This window comes from Rhynchophorus ferrugineus, unplaced genomic scaffold (genome assembly GCF_030347505.1).
Source record: "Rhynchophorus ferrugineus isolate W39M unplaced genomic scaffold, kcgeb_rfMv2 rfM3, whole genome shotgun sequence".
Classification (NCBI taxonomy): Eukaryota; Metazoa; Arthropoda; class Insecta; order Coleoptera; family Curculionidae; genus Rhynchophorus; species Rhynchophorus ferrugineus.
In genome coordinates this window covers 26107360-26127985 of record NW_027472582.1, presented here as the reverse complement: position 1 = coordinate 26127985, position 20626 = coordinate 26107360, and the positions used below count along the sequence as shown (strand labels likewise).

At 32.3% G+C, this 20626-nt stretch overlaps 2 protein-coding genes across 2 annotated transcripts in view; one reads left to right on the top strand and one right to left on the bottom strand.

Moving 5' to 3' along the window:
* The window catches only part of Nlg3 (Neuroligin 3), a 781379-nt gene that overhangs the window by 520559 nt on the left and 240194 nt on the right, over positions 1 to 20626 (top strand). The window lies entirely within an intron of this gene.
* LOC143192943 (uncharacterized) lies at positions 10352 to 10856 on the bottom strand. Its single transcript, XM_076398796.1, has 2 exons — positions 10530 to 10856; positions 10352 to 10440 (listed from the first exon to the last, which is right to left on the bottom strand). The coding sequence occupies exons 1-2, from the start codon at positions 10804 to 10806 to the stop codon at positions 10409 to 10411; spliced, it is 309 nt and encodes a 102-aa protein (XP_076254911.1). The 5' UTR covers positions 10807 to 10856; the 3' UTR covers positions 10352 to 10408.

The window sequence follows — 20626 nt, the reverse complement described above, 5'->3', positions numbered from 1 at the left end:
CAGAGCTTTCTCATATCCAAATATTGGTGAATGATATGATGTACACGTTCAGTTGATATCTGTAGTATCTGCTGCTTCATTCAATTTCAATTTACGGTCATTCAAAACAATTTTGTGAGTTTTTTTAATGTTTTTGTTGGTAACAACCTCTTTTCGGCGTCCACTGAATTCGCCGTCTTAGGTGCTCATCACATTTGATGGTTGATTTTCCTGGGACAGTGTCCGGAATCTCGTAACCAAGCCACGTTTTTGCTTCAATTGTATTTTTTCGCTTCAAAAGGTATTATTTTATTTACACTCGAAATTCCTTTTTATCCATTTTTTTTATAATAACAAAAGTTGCTTCAGCCAAAATGCTATAATTCACAAAGTGATAATCCGACAGCTGTTAAATTTATACACGCTAATTCTAGTAGCGCCATCTAGGTGTCAGGCCGGAGACTTTTCAATTGAACTGTTATATTCAGCTCTTTGTTATGATAAGCGAGGTGTTAAAATTCATAAATTAATTATTTTCCTCATTTCCTCGGATTATATTATGAGTAGATCTATTTTTTGCCTGTTTCACTTATTTGTTATATATTGCTAATTGTTTTTATAATAATTGTTATTTTCAAATAATTGACATTATACCACGGTAAATTTGATACCATTTTAATGCTCTAAAGAGCTAAAATAATTGTATGTATTAATTAAAAACATTTTGCTAGATAAATAATATGGATCAAAAGTTTTAGTAATTTTTTTATTTTATACAAATGCATATTATATATTAATTGTAATTGTATTTAGGATTTTTAGATTATTTTAATACTGTGATAAATTTTATTTACATAAAAATGTGGCAAATTTCCAGAGAAGCTTTAAAATTTTAAAAATAATAACACAGACTTGTTTAATATAAGTTATTATTAGTGTGTCTGGTTTGCTTCTGGATTCCATTTACATTTTCGACTAAAATTAATCTGTTTAATAATAATATGTTGTTTCAAATTATTTTGATTTTTAAATTTTGTGATGGAAAAGGGATTGAAAATTACTATATAAAGCGCAGTATATGTTAACATTATATATTAACCAGACAAAAAATATTTATATACATTTAAATTAAGTTTCTTGAGGTCTGAAGGATGACATAAAGAAAAAAATAATGATGTAAGTTTTATAAAAGTCATTAATCTAGTTTACTGTTGCAACCTTGAGGCATGTCGAATTTTACATCGTGGAATAGCGGTCAACAAAGTACCCAGAAATATATTCCCAGATGTCAAACACGGGCGGGGTGCCAGCAGCGACAACTAAAACACGATAAGGAATAGCTGGCAACCCCGAGACGTTTATCTGGGATGTTATTGTAGGGTATTTCGATCATTCCGTAACCGACCATCGTTTGGTTTAGACGTGCCACCATCGACTGCCCAAGCCTCGTCTCCAGGTAACACCGCTGCTATCCGTTTTATCTATGTTATATTTTCGACATTTTTATACTACTTCAATAAATAACGGTCACAAAATGTAAACACCACTGTTTCATTTCGTTTTACCTTCATTCACCGAGCCATAACCCCAAATTAGATATATTGTTTTAAAAATAATGTTCCATAATAATTTTTTTCAGTTTTGGTGAAAATAAGTGTATTTTTTTAATTTAAAGGAAGCTGAATATTTCTATATAGAACGATATCAACCAGAGAAAAATATATATATTTCTTAAATCAAATATTTTGCCGTGAAGCTATATCACCAATCGCGAGAGGATATAATTTGTTACTTTCACAACATTTAACGATTACTTATTTCCGCCGAATCGTTATCAAAACTTCCGAAAGTGTAACATTGTACCCCAAAAGTTTCCCATGGCGACCTTTAAATGTAATCTCAGTTGTTAAACGATCGCGAATCCCGATGCCATGACAGTTTCCACTAAAATCAGTGATGTGGAAAACTTTTCGGCCCTACATCACTGCTGTCGAAGCGCTCTTAATAGATGCTTACAAAGTTGGAATAGCAAAACTTCCTCTAACGAGTGTATTGTCGTAGTTTACTTCATAGTTTGCACATAGTCTATGCGGCTAATAAAGTTTTCATTACAATGTGTCATTATTTAAGCAGGCCTTGCCCTCGCAACCACATCAACTGCAAGGTTAGCTACACCAATTGGCCAGGGCTAAAATTGCATTCTTACTTATTTATAACATGTGTACGCCCGTAAATATTTTATGCTAGTAAAGAGGTCTCGTCACCCCCTGAAATATGACGAAAAGTATATTTTATTATTTTTTACATAGTTTGATATTTAAACATGTGTATGTTATGCTGATAAAGTTATTTTTCAATATTCGAAGTTGTTAAAAAGTCACAGCAGTTAAAATTCAGCTGTTGGGAGCTTTTCAATATACATGTACACTATATATGCAAGTTATGAAACCTGGTTGTTAAGATGTGACATAATATAGTTAAATTGAAAAATCGGCCTCCTCGCCAGTACTTTCAGTTTCTAAGGTCGTGTCTCACAGATTTTGTTGTGAAAGAGGATAGCGAATACAGTGAACTACACCCAATGTATTCAGGTGCTCCACAGGGCAGTTTCCTTGTCCCATTTATATATCTCCTGTATATAGTGGGCGTACTGACCCCAAACACCACTACTATAGCAACATATGCTACCGATATGGCGATTTTATCATCTCACGAAGATCCTTTATAAGCCAGCAAGATCCATTTGTGGTTAAAAACATGGCGTATCACGTTGAATCTACTAAAGTGGCGTTAACCCTTCGTACAGGAATTTGTCTTCCTATAAATATTAATAATCACGTACTTCCGCAAACAGATAATTCAAAATATCTGAGAATGCGTCTGGATGGATGCTTAACTCGAAAGAAACCTATACTAATAAAGCGTAAGAACTTGGACTTAAATTGAACCACGTATATTGCTTATAGAACGTTATTATAAATTATATAGCTTTATATATATAAAACCTCGTCATTTGAATTTAAATTCCAAAATGTTTCTATAAACTCTATTATTAGCGGCTAATTTGTGTACTAATGTAAATGCCACATATTCTAGGTAATCTTTACTTCTATAATCTTACTATAGGTAAAACTCACAAATGCTCTAGTTTGCAGCTATTGGTAGTATTGGTTTACACTGTCTTCATTACATTGTTAAAAAATAGAAAACTCCTCATATGTTTTTTGATCCAATTATTTATATAAACTTTTTCTTGAAATTAACAAAAACCGAATATGTATTTATGTTTGTAATAAATTTGTAAATTTGTTGTAGATCTTGTTTCTAACCTCTAAAAACTTCTTTTGCTCTAAATAGCTGAAAATGATAACATTCTACTGCAGAATGCTGTCATCTGCTGTCGTCATCTGCAATCATCTGCTACTGTCTTTCGCAGTGACATGTCGATGTTAATTTTACGTTGCGGCGAAATGAAAAAAACTTATTATTTCACTTGACGGATGCCCAATTTCTCAAGTGGAATTAACCGAACACCTTGGAATATATATCGATGGTTAAACTAGGAACTTCATGTTAGACAAAAAGTAGTACAAAGAGAGCAGACCAGATTAGACTCAAAATTAAGCACCTGGACTGATTGATTTAGCAGTCAATCATAAGTCATTTTAGATCAATGTGATGAAAATATGAGGTTGCACTAATACATCAAACTAACTAGTAAACGAATGAGAAACAAAGTTCCGCGATTAATTAACCATGATTATCACTACGTAACCAACGAAGAGCTCGAAATCAAATGGAAACAAGAAGTGACAAAATATTTCGCCTTAAAACATGAAATAAGGTTGCTACATCACAGCAATGTGGAAACAATTCAGCTACTGGACAACACGCAGGAAATCAGAAGATTGAAGCGAATCAAACACACGAACATGTTTACTATATGAGCGTACACTCAACTTTAGCTTAAGTAGATTAGTTTTATTTTAATTTGAGAAATATAGTGATTTATTAATTCCATACTCGCTTTGATTGTATAGGGAGAATATATAGTAAAATCAATAATAAATCAATAACCAAAGTTAATTGATGTGCAAAACTACGTTCGAAAATTCCTCTCTACTATGTGTACTGCTGTGATTAAATCAGCTTGTAAATCATCCAATTACATAAAATTAATATTAAAAAATGAGTTGTGACCTAAGTACCCCTATATCAACGTTAGATCAATAAGTTTGCGGCTATTTTTTAAGCGAATCAATTAAGAAAAGAAATCCATTTTTATTTTGTCAAAGTACGTGACTTATCACATTGTGCCAGCCAGGCACTTGTTACAGAATAAATAATTTTCTTGTAAATAGACCACCTCTTGAGCCTTCTCATCAAGAAGACAAATTTTCAGGTTGCGGGAAAGCACCGTTCGGCCTGTAGGGTCTCCCACTTAAACTGATATAGTTAGTACACAATAATTGATTACATCTGAGCTAACTTTGGCTCTGCGTGATAACAAATTTGATAAATATTAAATAAATAGGTATACATAATGTGAATAAATTAGTTTTCTGAAATGAAATATACAGATTTTAATATACACATTAATAATAAATATCTGATCATTGAAATTATGATAATATATATGACATATTTATATTTTCCCAACAAATTATCAAAGTGTTCTCTGACGCAATCTGACTTCAAAATTTTTGAAATGTCCTGAAAAGGGTTGTTGTCTTGATTGAAAGCATACTTAACTTCAACTTCAAGAAGGGGACTAGAACCATTGTTTACCGATGACTTTTTGACTCTGACTGTAGCTTAAGTTTACTTAGTAAGAGAAAACGTCATAACAACGGTTTATCAGCTGGTGCAGACATAGGATACAGCTTAACTCAAAATCTTTACAAAATTACCAAAATTTAAATAGTTAAGACCTAAATTAAAAACTTTAAAAGGACATTAAGGAGTGAATATGTATTAGGATTAAAACAGTAAACTTTTTTAACGCTTAATAAATATATTAATTGAGTCCCTCAAGAAGACCTTGAACTGATACCATTATAATATGGCAAAGATGCTGTAAAATGTGCCATCCCATGGGATTTTCAAATTAATTATGAAAGCACCGCTTTGACCATTGAAAACTATTTTATTTAACTCGTAGCTACAATGTAGGAATTAATAAATAATTTAGTGCTTTACAGAAACTAAAATATAATTATCAACAGATTTTCGGACGCTTCTGGATAACCTGCCAGTATTCTAATTTAAAATATAAATTTAAATTTAAATTCGGTTGTTTAATTAGGATTATATATAGAAAACTCTTGTACTACAGTAACAATATTGTGTATATAGTAATATCGTATGTAATCAAAAACGCATATTGAAATCTACTGAAATATATGAATAATATATTTTATCAGATTATATTTAAAATATTAATTTTGCATATAATATTATGAATAGTATGGCTGTATTTCTTGAGCATTTTAAAAAAATGAGCATAAAAAAATTTAATCGACTTTAAAAAAGGAGGAGGTTATATCTTCAGCTGTATATCTTTTTTTTAATGCATGTTCACCGATTTTTCCATCAATTATGGACCAATTATCAATATTCTTATTTTATTAGAAAGAGTGAACTTCCGAGATGGTCCTATTCGAACCAAGTCAGGATCTAATGGAGTAAGAGGGGAAATCGAGGGAAACCATTAAATTTCAGAGGCACGTACAAAGTTTTCACATATTTTTTTACCTAAAATAATCAGATATTCGCGTATAACGTTATTTCTGAAATGATGTGACGAAAAATCGGAAGTAGTTCAGTATAAAACCCATTCAGTTTGCTTTTTAAACACTAACTAAACCAAGTCCGTATAAGAAACGGTAGAAATATTACTGACAGCTGTTTTAGTTGTGTAACGGTTAGGACGTTAAGCTCACACGCGGATGTCGCGGCTTCAATTCCCAACGTGAGTAGCAACTTTGTTTGTTCTAATTTAGTTGGAATTTTTGTCAAATCACCTATAATAGGTAACGCACCCCGGGGCTTCAAGCGTTACTTATCTTCAGACTTTGTATCTTCATTCCTATTTTTCCTCATACGAGCTGCACTTTTACTTGGGCTATTTATTGTAGTACTTAATGAAATAACTGCGTAATTTATTTAGTAAATATTTAACACTAAAAAGAGAAAAATAACTATAAATACTAACTAAATATTTTTAACAAAAAATTCAACATACTTCAAAAAATAAATAAATAAATAGTAAAAAATAATCAAAGTTAGATTTTAGTTAGAAACTGAAACTGGAATTACAGAGAGAGAGCCATAGAAGGCAAATTAAAGAATCTGTGATGGTGAAATCGAAGATAGAAATAAATAAGTAAAGAACGATGCAATATAATTTAAACCTTTACATAAAGAAATTATTAGTTTAATGAGATTGATGTAAGAAATATGGATAAAAAAAGATAAATGATGTAATGAAAATATGTAGCAGTTAAATTGAAATTAATTACATATTTTTCATAGATGGCACACATAGGTCAAATAGATGAAATTATGAATTACTAACAGTACATTTCTAAACATTTTAATTTTCTTAAACATTGATCAATATTAAGGTGTTTAGCGATTTATGCTATAAGATATGTGACTATATGAAATTTTATTAATTAAACTTTGTATCATTTACTTTACTTTTACCTTATAGATCTAAGTTTTGAAATAGTAATAGTTAATTTGATGATTGTAAATATGTTCTTTATTATCACCTAATTATGTTTGTAATGCTAAAGCCAAATATCAATTTCAAAATTAGCTGTGTAATGATATAAATATGTTTTATTATTCCATATTTATGTTTATAGCATAAAAGTGAAGAAGTATCATGAATATTTGATACTCTGAAGTGGTTGTGAACTGTTGTGAAAATAATCTTACTTATGATATTTTGTTTTAACAGAATAAATTTTCGTTCCTAAAATAGTTATTTTGATATTTTTTAATACACAGATATTTATTATTTTAATTAATATTATATATCAAATGCATTTCTGATCTTATAATGAAAATACTGTGAAAACAAGTCTAAGCAATATTTCATGTTTAATTGATTCATTTTATCCTGTTATGAGGGAAACATGATTAACATTATAAGATGTGGTCGAATTTCGACCACAGAGCAGTTACTAGTTTTTGTAAAATTACCAGCAATAGCCAGTAACAGACGAGGAGTTATCATCTTGGATAAGAACGCTAGGCCATACGTTTCTCTCGCACCCAGTAGAATCACCAGACATATCACCTTTTGACCACAACTTGTTCAGAACTATGCAGCAGGCTGGTATACAGTTTCGACATGCTGAAGTATTACGAAAATTGATCGTATGTTGCCAGAGATTTCGAAAAATTTATAAATTACTAGCTGACCCGACAGACTTCGTCCTGTCAAAAAGATTTGTCGCTAACCGTGTACCGTTGCAAAGACGCGGTTGATTGATATTTCGCAACATTATAACCACCGATCCAACCTTTAATTGAAGATTGTGAGGTGGCAATCCTGGTAAATCCAGCGAGTTTAAAAATTCCGGTGGATAGTTGACTACATCATCTTGATTAGTAGCCGAATCAACTGATTTATATATCCTCAATTCGCCTGTAATTTGTTCTTGAATTTTGAAATTTAATTCATTTACATCTATGTTTTTTGCAGCCAGTATAGCTCGTTCGCTCAACCAATCATGGTTTCTGTAATTTTGAGAAACATCTGGAAACACCTTCTGAATAAGTTCATCTTTTGATCAAGTTAACTGACAAAAACTTTGAGGAAAGTTAATGCAGCCAGTCAACATGTCTATAGGAAATTTGCCATTACCAATGTCAATGAGTTGTTTAGAGAATATGTTTCCAGATTGGTCATTTTGCAACTCGACACGCATATTCTTGCTTAAATGAAGTACTTTGACATGTTTCAACAAATTGGAGGACTTTAGACATGCATTGAGTTCATCAGCTGGCATTGATCGTGGAATAACTGGCAATGTTTGACGAAAATCTCCTGCTAATAAAATCATTGCACCACCAAATCGGTTATTATTGCTACGTAGATCTTTTAAGGTTCTGTCTAAAGCCTCCAAAGATTTTTTATGTGCCATCGTGCATTCATCCCAAACAATCAATTTACATTGCTGCAAAACCTTTGCCATTGCAGAGTTCTTCGAAACGTTGCAGGTTGGAGTTTCATTGCTTTGCATATTTAATGGCAATTTTAGTGCTGAATGGGCTGTTCGACCACCTTCAAGCAAAGTTGCTGCGATTCCCAACGAAGCGAGTGCAAGTGCAATTTTATTTTGTGAGCGAATTGTTGCTAATATTAATGAAATCAAAAAAGTTTTTCCTGTACCACCAGGTGCATCTAAGAAGTAAATCCCTCCAGTTTCATCATTTGTTACTTTCATAAGAGTTTCAAATACATACTTCTGTTGTTCATTTAACAGTGGAAGATTTGTTTGAATTAATTCTTTCAAAGCGTTGAGATCATACAGTCTTTCTCGATGTAACTCTTGGTTAAAAGCGTCATGCATTGGACGATTGGGCGCGGTCAGGCCTAATTGAATTAATAGTTTGTTTGACATTATCAAGCACATGTCCTCAATTGAAATCAATGCTTCATTGTAAATTTCTTCACTGATTTGTATATTCGGATTTCCCATTCTATTCCGTATTTGATACAAAACATCATCACACATATAATCTTTGTACTTGATCCACAAATCAATTGGGTTTGATGGGAAGCATGTAGATATGATTATAGAAAACAATGTTCGTATTTGATGAGCGTGTGATGATATTACAGCATCATTGAGAGTTTGATCCCAATGAGCGTCATTTTCAAGCAATTGCAAACGTTGACAGGCTTCTCTGTAGAATCCACACAATTCACCATCAACAGTTCGTAACTGTTGGAATGATGTTGGGCCACGTACATTGACTAATAGCAGTCGTAAATAAAAACATTCATCATTGCTTGGATGTACTGAATAAATCCGGCCAATCGCATCGGTGGAATATACATCTGTATATCCTGGAACTGGTTTTCCTTGTTTCCGTCGTATAAATCTCCTTGAGGATTGATTCCAGGTATAATATTTTGGCATTTCAGAATATAGCAATGTTTGTGCGAAATCATCGTTTTGGCATGTCTCAAAAAAACTGGTTATTGTAGTAGACGGTGGCTGAGCAGCTCTTTGTACTGCGTTCTGTGCTGTAAAATACACTCTTTGTCCATTTTCTAAATGCACAGCTAAGTGAACAACAGAAGGGTGTCTCTCATGAATAGGAAAAGAAAATATTCGCCAAACTGCTTCATTACTACTGACATAGCGGCCCATTTGGTATTGGGTAACTTCATCATTAGAATTCTCTGCACCAATTCCAATCACAGCCATATCACTCCCTTTGGTTACATATTTGCAAATGTATTTAATCGATTTCACTGAATGGCAAGATTCAACGTTGATGTGTGCTTTGAATGTCTTTGATAAAATGGGTGAATATGGAACAATCCAACGATTATCTATTTCAATATCTTGTTGATTTAATTTGACAATTGTTGATTTTCCATTGTCTGCTGTCGATCTGCGACGATACAATGGATAACCGTCATTACCAGTAATTGTTTCCGATATTAATGTCCGTGGATATCGTTTTGAACATTTACCATCCATCATACACGGTGAATTTTGATTAAGAGTTCCACAGGGACCATGTATCATGTTTTTGATAACTACCTCATGCAATCCAGGATCTACTTGTACATTAGGGATTTCAGCTGATATCACTGCATCAACTTCATTTGGCCTTATCTTTTCAACCAACCAAATCAAAATGTGTGCATGTGGCAATCCTCGTTTCTGCCACTCCACAGAATACATCCAGCAGCGTGTCTTACCAAACACATTATGTTTTACGATGAAATTCATTAAAGATTTCAACTTTTGTCTAAAGACTCTGGCTGTAATATCATGACGATCAATGGGTGATTGCCCAGGGAATAACTCCTGCTTAATTTCTATCCATTGCGGATTGCATGTAAATGTGATGAACAAATCTGCTGTACCATAATGATGAACATACGACATGGCATCTTGAGCATATTCGTGGATATGCCGAGAGCTTCCGATGTATGTTGCTGGAAGAATAGTCATCCGACCGACATTCTGTGCATTTCCATCAGTATTAATCGCATCTCGAAGGTGAATATACTCTTCAGTTCGGAGTTTGGTTTGATTCAATCTGATGAATGTTAATCTCTCCGCTTCAATTTTAACATACATGTCAACAACATATTTGTGATATAATCGCCGACATTTCAATATGTGATTATCTTCATTTTCCCGAATCATTAGGCGGTATGAATAATAGTTCATTGAACTGACTTTTTGTTGGTTTCAGAACCTGTAAACAGATTTTGTTTTAATAACATTCAAATACATAATATAGTGACTGAGATATTATCGCCATAGCTAAACTAATATTTTAGTTACCTGTAATGGGATTTATCATTTTTATTGATAAATCGTAGCCATCTTCACCTTGCCAAAATATAATGGGATATTGCAGTGCATCATATGAGCGGTGTGTTTCCTTTATACGTTGTAATTGATCATTCCGACGATGTAAAACAATATCACGGGATTCCAAATTTTCTCCAACTACAACGATAGCAACTTCATCAATAGTTGGTGCATTAAAACGTCTTGTATGTTGACCTGCAGGTGTTTTATCAGCTCTGATTACAATTTTGTGATTATCGGATGGCATCAGATCCAGGGCAGTTTTAAACAATATAATCAATTGATTGTGTTGATGAAATAAAGTTTGTAATTGTTCTACAATAGACCTCTTTACTAAATTGTTATGTGCACAACGCAGATCAATTTCTTGTGGTGAATTGCCCATAAAATAAATTTGCAGGAATTTGTTGTCGCTATCTGACACTGGTAAAAGTGAACCTGCTCTGTGATATATTTGCCCTTGTATCTGTAAATAAAAAAAATATTATGGTGTGGTATAAATTAATGGATTGTCAGTGATCAAACTTAAATAATATTTAATCTTAAAAAGTATATATTTAGTTTTAACTAATATCTATCAAATATAAAATATAATAAAAGTGTCACTGAAACTAAATCACCATATAATATGATGACTAAGTGATATATTTCGTAATGATTAAGAAATTGAAGATTAGTAACACATCTTAACTTTGGTGACAGAAAATTTTGTTCGCTAAAATAATTATGAGTAACTGCTATAATACATACCTTGAAAGTTGGCATAAAATTTTCCCGAACTGCATTTGTTGCCCCAAATGAAGTCATTTGAAAGCAATTGTTATATTGTTGGATATGTGTCAAAAAGTGTATAGAATCTGTTCCTATTCCTGAAACCAATGAGTACAATGGTTCTGGTGGTGGATCCAATGGTATCAATTTCACTTTACCATTTGCGCAACACAATCCATTGGCTTCGTTTTTGTATTTTAATGCCTTACAGTGTGAGCAAACCAAGTTCATAGAACCAATAACAACACCTTGGTAGTTACTGTAGTCAATTGACACATCGTAACTGAAAGCAGCTCGATTCAAACTTGCGCGATTATTAGTTGAATGTCGCGCTCGCGCTTCACGCGTTTGTGATATCCGAATTCTTTCACGTTCATTTCCATCGTCACGTTCTTGTGCAGTAAGATTAGATCGGTAATTAGCTTGGTTTATAGCATTTCTGGTTCTTCTACCTAAATTGCTTCGTCTTATAGGAGGCATATCAAATATAAATTATTTTTTCACTAATCACGAACTAAACAAACACTAACTAACTAAACACTCTGCACAAAACACGATATACGAATTTGTTTCGTGTATCAGTTGACAATTCATCTGTCATCTGTCAAAAGTTATCTGTAACAGACAACTTTTTTTTTAAATTTGATATGACTTGAACTCAAATCCTTTTAAGCCGTACGAATTGTTTTATTTATTTAAAATTTGGATATTAAAAATAATAAAACACTGTTGGTAACGCGATTTTTGTTTGACTGATGTAATGACGTGGAAACTGATGCATTTTATCTCGCGTGCCGAAACTAATACAAAAGAAACGCGAGTTTCGGAACGCGACATTAAACTCCTCCAACTGTGTATTCTGTGCTCCAACGCACACACGCACATTGTTTTGATAGATATGATCTTTGACGTTAGGAACACACCTACATTGCTTAGACAACAGTGAGTGCTTGTAATTTAATATGAACTTTATACCATAGCAATAAAGCTCAAATTGACTACGTTTTAGTTACAAATCATTGGTATGGAAAAAAGAAAAGGGCTATTTTTAGGATTTTTCCAGCAATAATTCTAATTTTTCTCGTCGCAAAAACCATCCTTGAACCTCAACGAACATTCTAAAAAAAGATTTGGCCAAATTGGTCCAGGCGTTGTTGAGTTATGCGCTTACCAACACATTTTGCGATTCATTTTTATATATAAGATTAGAACACATCCAAGTATCTAACATATCATCTGTATTTGTACACCTTGTACTTTTTAGCATTAAGTCGAATCTCTCGAAACACCAAAACGAAAACGTTACAAGTTTAGATATATAAATATATATTCAATTAAAATCATTATTACCTATTATCCGACTATTTCAATCACAGTAAAACAATAAAAGTGATGCAACTCTGTTTTCGAATCCGTAACAAATTCGAATTTCGCAGTAAAAAAGGCTGTTTATATTATATTCGTTTAACTCCCTTGAAAATGTAACCATGCGATTGATTGAAACGACAGTATTTACTTTGCGAAAGTTTGAAAAAATCCAATTCGAAAAATTGACGGCTAGCTGAAAATATATTTTTCAAAAGGATTAATTAGATTATAAAAATCAAGCTCTAACTACCAATATACACAGTATTTAATTTAATTTGAGAACTGCTATATATTGTCACAGAAAATAGTTCGATACACAAGAAAAAATTTATTAAAAATATCTATGATCTGTCAGAATTTTTTTTATTTCAATCAAACTAACGACAAATTAAATAAGAGCAAATTATTATGCAGTCTATTGTTGTAATTTGTTTCACAAAATTAATGGCAATCTTCCTATATTTAAAATATTGATGTTTTAATATCTAATACCAAATAGAAATTTTACATGTTACTATATAAAAGGCTCCTGTTGAAAGATATTTTAGTATGGTGATTTATTATAATTTTGTTCAATGCGGGTGCCACCTATTTGTCAAACTTTTTTACCGTTTTTAACAAGTAAATGGTTTGAATTCGCTTTTTTCGCGTTCTATCTAATTTGTTGAAAAATTCGAAAATTATTCTGGAATAATATTACCATTATAAAAAACAACGAAAGAGCAAAAAGCTCAAACCCATATAAAATATCGTACAGCAATATATAATATTATAAAATCTTTCTATAAAATTAGACATAATAACTAAGAAAATTGTGTTTTTCACGGCAAAATCATGACAAATACACGTCTGAGAGAAACATGACTTTAGTAAAGTTTTTATTTGAAATTGAATTATTGAAATATATGCACCTCACTACACAACACCACACAAGATCAGATGGTTTGATTTTTTGAGACTGTGTCCTATTCTGGTGGTATCCAAGATTTGCAATATTTCAATATTCGTATGAGAATGGAGTCTTTCCACATGCCCCCTTGCAATTCTCTTGATTTCTTGACTGACTGTAAGTATCTGAAGGTCTCGATGTAGGTAATCAGTTCAATAGAATTTGGGTGTACCCACAATACCTCTCAGGATTGATTCAAATTTTCTGAAAAATTTGTATTTTATTTATGTTAATCTTTGCAGAACATCCACATAATTAAACTCCGTATGTCCATATAGGTTTCAGTATTTGCTTATATAATAGCAATTTATTATGTACTGATAATTATGATTTTCTTCCAATTAGCTAGTACATTTTCCTATATTTCAATTCCAGTTCTTTTCTTTTCTTCTTTATATGTTCCTTCCAGCGATGTTTTGCATCGAGATTCATTCCGAGATATTTAGCGTTGTTGCTGTATGGAATGATAGTGTTACTTAATGTTATTGGTGTTTGTACGGTCTGTTTAGAGGTGAACTGCACATGTACAGATTTACTTTCATTAATTCTTATTTTCCAAGCTTGTATCCAATTATTTATATTGTCACTTGCCTGTTGTAATTTTCGTGAGGCTTCTTCACTGTTGTCTCTGACAGTTATAATCGCAGTATCAGCAGCAAATGTAGCCATCGTAATATTTTCCATTTGTGGTATATCACAAGTGTAAAGTAGTAAAGCATTAGTCCCAGTACACTTCCTTGTGGTACACCTGCTTTAGCTTCTTTTATTGTAGAGTAATCTTCTTCTTGTTTGACTGTAAACATTCTAGTTGTAATGTATGATTTTAATAGTTTGGTGTGTTGTTTTGGTAACCTTTTATATATAGCAACTCCAAATGAACACCTGGGTGCATTGATTAAAGTAATTCCATTATTGCAGTATTTAAATGATACTGAATATATGACTATCTGTTATATGACTATTTATCGTTAAACTTATAGACCTACGAACCATCATTTATTCTAGTATTTTGGCAGCATCTTTGTGATACGTATCAAATGACAGATAGTGTTATATACGTTAATGACTCTATGATAACAAAATTAAGTCACGCTGATTATAGTATTTGATTTATAGAGGAAGAAGAAAAACGTAAAAGGTGGTTAAAGCTCATATCCTACCTTTTTTTAGAGCTGATTTGCAACTTCTAGGATATAAACCATTGCACCATGTTATTGAGTTATTTCTGTAGCCTACCTTAATGTCTAGTATTTGAAGACGTGCAGAAAGGGGTGTCGTTTTCATGGAACATAATTTCAACACACTTTTTCTATGAATAATCCACCATGGAGCGTAGAAATAGATAGAATGATCGGAGAGAAATTATTTAACTAGAGTGAATAGGTCTACCCGAAGAATTCTTCTAGTCCAATTCTTATCAAAGGTTTATCAAAATATATTACATCAACCTTCTTATAGAGGTTAAAGGCGCGTCAAGCGGTTGCAGCCCGTCTGCTCTGGTGAGTAGGGAATTATTTGGCTTTGAACCCAAAATATTTGCCTGGAATTAATTTCTGAGAATTTCTGTCTTAGAGAGCTTGGAGAGGAAAGTACACAAACTGACAGCTAAGAAATATGGAGTTAACGGAGCACTATCAGCAATGCTACTAATATTTATCATATCCCGTCTCCTTATTGGAGCAAGTTTACTCATCTTAGTCTCCAGATATTTTAGGAAAACTAGGTAATTTAACAACAAGGTTGAAGAAATACATTACTACACATTACATGATAAAGTAGCTTTGATATTCCTAAACTTTCGCGATTAACATGGGACTGTGACTTTTGGTTCATGGAATATAATAGTTCAGGCAAAATGAACCTTACAAGCATAAAGCCTGAATATGGTTTCAGTATTTTTATATTAAGCGGGAAGGTGCCCAGTTGAAGTCACAACAGGCAAATGTTATGTTTATAATATGTGGATAATAAAATGTAGGGCACTAAATTTAGTGCAAATTTAACACCCAAGTTATAGGCTGTTATTTGTGTCTTGAATATCTACTATAATATTGGCGCTATAACCGAACACAATACCGGTGAATGGTTCAGATACAATTTAGTAAGTGCCTACACAAATATAAAGAGTTGAATGTAAAGAAGCTGAAGGAAATAAGTATCCAATAACACCTGACATATACCCCATGTTCATATAATAATAAATTGTTCAGATACCATATGCTTTTAAAACAGCTTCAATTTATTGCGAAATGGATTGGTAGAGTTTCTGAATATTTTCCAAATGAATATTGTTCCATTATTGTACCAATTGCTTTATTACGTATTTGAGATAAAAATCCACTAAAACTCCCCATAATGGTTATGTTACGTTGAGGTCTTATGCTGGCCAGGAAAGATGCTTGATGATTTTCTGATGCTCCTCAACCCCAGGCCGAACCTTTTTGCCAATGTGTTTGGACGCATTATCAACTTGAAATATGTCAGTGTTTTGCAGCAATATCCATATCATAGTAAGAATTTCATCATTGAGGATGTGAACATAGTCTGTCCAAGGTACAAGGCTTGGCTTAAACTGAGCAATACATCAGCAACTTGAAAAATGATAAACTATATTGAATAGTGATCATATAATTTTGTGTCTACTGTCTCCTATAATTAATTGTTTTCCCATTTATTAATTGCTTTTCGTTAACAACAAAATTCCGAACTTAATATTTATTTTGGCTTGGCGTGAACGTATGAATGTAGTTAACGATATGTGGAAAAGCTTAATTTACAATCAAAGACAGATCTTAAATATTTCTGTATATATTTTAATATGAAAAGGAGACATTTTCTGAGACCTGAGAGCGGATTTTTTTTTCAGAAAAAAATTAATAAATTTAAGTGAAAATAAAAAGTAACAGTTTCGGATTATAATTCACCGTCAAATTTTAAGAATTTACAACCGGCTTAGCATGGCTGCAGTCATTTCAGATTAGGTTAATTTCGAATACATATTACGCGAGCAACATTATTTAATTTGCCGTTTCGACGTCGTAATGCCGAGCGTCCACACATACACTCACACGCACATATACACATACACGAATTAAAACCCAACACGGTGTTTCCAATTTTAATTTGTCGTACGGTAGCTTGAAATAGATTAAAGCAGCTCGTACGGAAATAATACTAATTAATGCTTTGAGCAAATGTAACACTTTTTGCATCCAAGGATATTTAACAGAAAAGATTAGCTGTAATGGGGCTTTTGGTTTTTTTTTTGTGGGCGATTTTTTTTTGTATTTGTATACAATTTTCATTACCATAGGAATCTTTAAGGGATTGGATAAAATGACAAAAAGTTCATATAGATCAATTACATAATAGGTCAATTGTCCCTTACCCTCAAAAGATCCGGGTATAAATCTGACAGCTGTCGGATCATTAGTTTGTGAATTGTAGCATTGAGTGAAGCAACTTTTGATATTGTGAAAAAAAGTTAATAAAAAGGAATTTCGCGTGTTAATAGAATATTGCTTTTTGAAGGGAAAAATACAATTGAAGTAAAAACTTGGTTTGATGCCGAGTATTCGGATATTGCCCAGGAAAATCAAGGATTGGTATGCTAAGTTAAGAAGTGGTGAAATGAGCACCGAAGACCGTTAACACAGTGGACGCCCAAAAGAGTTTGTTACCGACGAAAATATCTAAAAAATAAACAAATAATTTTGAATAACCGTAAATTGAAATTGAATGAAATAGCAGATACTCTAAAGATATCAACTCAACGTGTATATCATATCATTCACCAATATTTGAGTATGAAAAAGCTCTGTGGAAAGTGGGTGGCGCGCGAGTTCATTTTTGACCAAAAATAACAACGAGTTGATGTTGATGATCAAACGTAATAAACCCGAGTTTTTGCGTCGATATGTGACAATGGATGACACATGGCTCCATCATTTCACTCCGAAATCCAATCGACAGTCATCCGAGTGGACAGCACACGATGAACCCGTTCCAAAACGTCGGAAAACGCAACAAGCTGGCAAGGTTATGGCGTCTGTATTTTGGGATCCGCATGGAATAATTTTCATTGACTACCTTCAAAAGGGAAAGACCATCAACAGCGACTATTACATAACGTTATTGGACCATTTGAAGGATGAAACCGCCAAAAAACAACCGCATTTGAAGAAGAAGAAAGTGCATGAATTGAGAATCTTAGATCTCAAAAGAATGCTCGCTGGGAAGAAATTTTCGTCGAATGGAGAGGTGATCACCGAAATTGAGGCCTATTTTGAAGTGCAGGACAAATCGTGCCACAAAAATGGTATCGAAAAGATGGAGGGTCGCTATAATCATTTTATCATCCTTGAAGGGAATTATGTTGAATAAAAAAATATTTTTAACAAAAAACTTCAACCGACTTCAAAAAATAAGTAAGGAACTCACTAGAAAGTAAAATATAATCAAACTTAGATTTTTAACATAAAGGATAAACATTTTTAAATAAAATATTTACATAATAATAGTTGTAATAACTAAATAAAAATAAACAAAAACTTTATTTTATATATCTCCTACATCTCTTTTTTATTGTACTACATAAGCACAATTTTCTATTATCAAACTCTAATTAGCACTTATAATTTATTTATTAAAGATAATTTCTCGAAACAGACACTTTAATACTTTGCCGAGCGTTATATTTCAAACTAATCTAGGCATATCGATTCAGTAATATGAAAATCAAATAAAGTAAAAAATAATGACATATATACCAAATATGACATAATTATATGATAAAGGTAATTTTGTGTTTCGAATTAAAATACGTAGTTGAAATGTATTTCATATTTGTTATTATCAAGTCACAAATTTAGCGCCTGAGAACTCCTTTTATTTTTATTAGTAACAATGGCAAGGGGAAGTCGACCTGTCTTAGGGTGTAAACTCAGTCAAATGAATAACGCGCTATCTCATAAGCTAATCGCACTGATGAACAGCGAGAAATAGAAAATTATATTAGCCGTATTGATGTCGAAATTGCTTTCAAGAGTGACAGAACATGAAGTCTTAGAAACAGAGTGGTAAAAAACGATTTGGTGTACATCAAACAAAACAACAATAAACATAACACAAAGTAGTTGAGCAATTCCGCAAACGTTCAGAAAATACTTTAAAATACAACTGTGATTTGATTGACAAGTCTCTTAAATCTTAAACAATAGCAGATACAAATTAAGCATTTACTAGGAATGCTTTAACTACTACCAGATGCAGATAGTGAATTCTTATAAATGTATTACATGGCCAATCCAGATGTGGAAATCACAATGTGCCACAATCAAACAGTGAAGCTCACTATTGTCCAAAAACATTCGCCAGAAGAATTTAGTCCAAATTAGAATATCCAAAGTAGCATTGAATTGAGTGCCATTTGACAGCCATAATATTGTTATCAGTAACAGCTTGTAACAGCTTATCTAGTTTTAAATGTATCTTAAAATATTAAAGTAGTCAAAAGCATCATTTGATATTTTTCGAGAACCTTCCATAACAACTTTCAAAAATTGCTAACGCATATCTTTCCGGATTGTGTTATATTTTAGATAAAAAACTATTTAAAAGAAATTGAACCGACTTCAAAAAATAAATGAGGATCACACTAAAAATTAAAAAATAATCAAACTTAGATTTTGAGCACAAAAAATTATCTTAATTATTAAAACCTTTTAATATAATATATGTACATAATAATCGATGAAACAACTATATAAAAATAAACAAAAACCATATTTAACTTATCTACTACACATATACACATAATCTAGCTTAATACATATCTAAACTTATTTATATATTTACGATATTATTTTAACTAATGCCAACACTTTGAAGTAGGCGCGTAAAATATTCATAAAAAAACAATTATTGAAAATAAGGAACGTTTCAGGTCCCGGGGTACGCTAGTACGCTAGGCTAAGGCCTAGGTGATTTGGAAAATATTTTAACTAAACAACAACAAAAAGTTATTATTCCTCCCGGCAATCGAACCCACGGCCTCCGTTTGGGAGTTAAACGCTTTAATCATTATACTATAGAACCAATTGCCTACAATATATCCACGAAATGTAGTGCTTAAAAAGCAAACTGAATGGCTTAACATTAACCCAAATATCTGATTATTTTAGATAAAAAATATGTGAAAACTTTCTACGTACCTTTGAAATTTGAACGTTTCCCTCAATTTGCCCCCTTCCCCCAATAGATCCCGATTAGGTTCCAATGGGACCACCTGGCAGGTGCACTCTTTCGAATAAAAAAAAATCGGCCCACAATTAATGGAGAAATTGACGAACGTACATTAAAAAAATATACAGCCGTACATAGAACCTCCTCCTTTTTCGAAGTCGGTTTAAAATACACCTTGTCTTAAAATTGTTACACCATCATTCTGCCTCTAAATAGAATAGAATCCATTCTATCATAGAAATTAAAGGATCTATATAAACATTTTTAATATAAAACTGACTTAATATACAATACTTATATAAATACCTATACAAAATTTAGCTTAATAAAGTTATGTTATATTTACCGATTGACATATATATTATACGGTATGTTGAGTTATTAGGCCCAAAAATCAATAACATTTCAAATGTTATACGTTCAAAATTTAGTACGTAAAAATGTGAACCACTTCTTGTTAAAACAGAAACTGAATTTAACGGTTGAAATAGTTCCACACACTTGACCAGAGGTGTAACACATTTTTCTTCTTTTGCGTGACTAACACACACCGAAACTGCGAATGGAGCACGTTTATTTCATGTAATAAATTGAAGGTTTCTTTAAAACGTATAGCGGGTAACATTCAATAAATTACAAAAGGTGGAACAAAAGCCCTAAATTGCTCGGCCAAAAATAACGTTAAAAGACTTAAATATTGTTCGCAAACAAGTTGTATATAATAAAGTTGCATTAT

Excerpts from the sequence above, each read along its gene's own strand:
- LOC143192943 (XM_076398796.1), bottom strand. The coding sequence starts at position 10,806 with ATGCCATCCGATAATCACAAAATTGTAATCAGAGCTGATAAAACACCT. Across the intron at positions 10,441-10,529 it reads AATGATAAATCCCATTACAG|GTTCTGAAACCAACAAAAAG; the intron begins GTAACTAAAATA and ends ATCTGTTTACAG.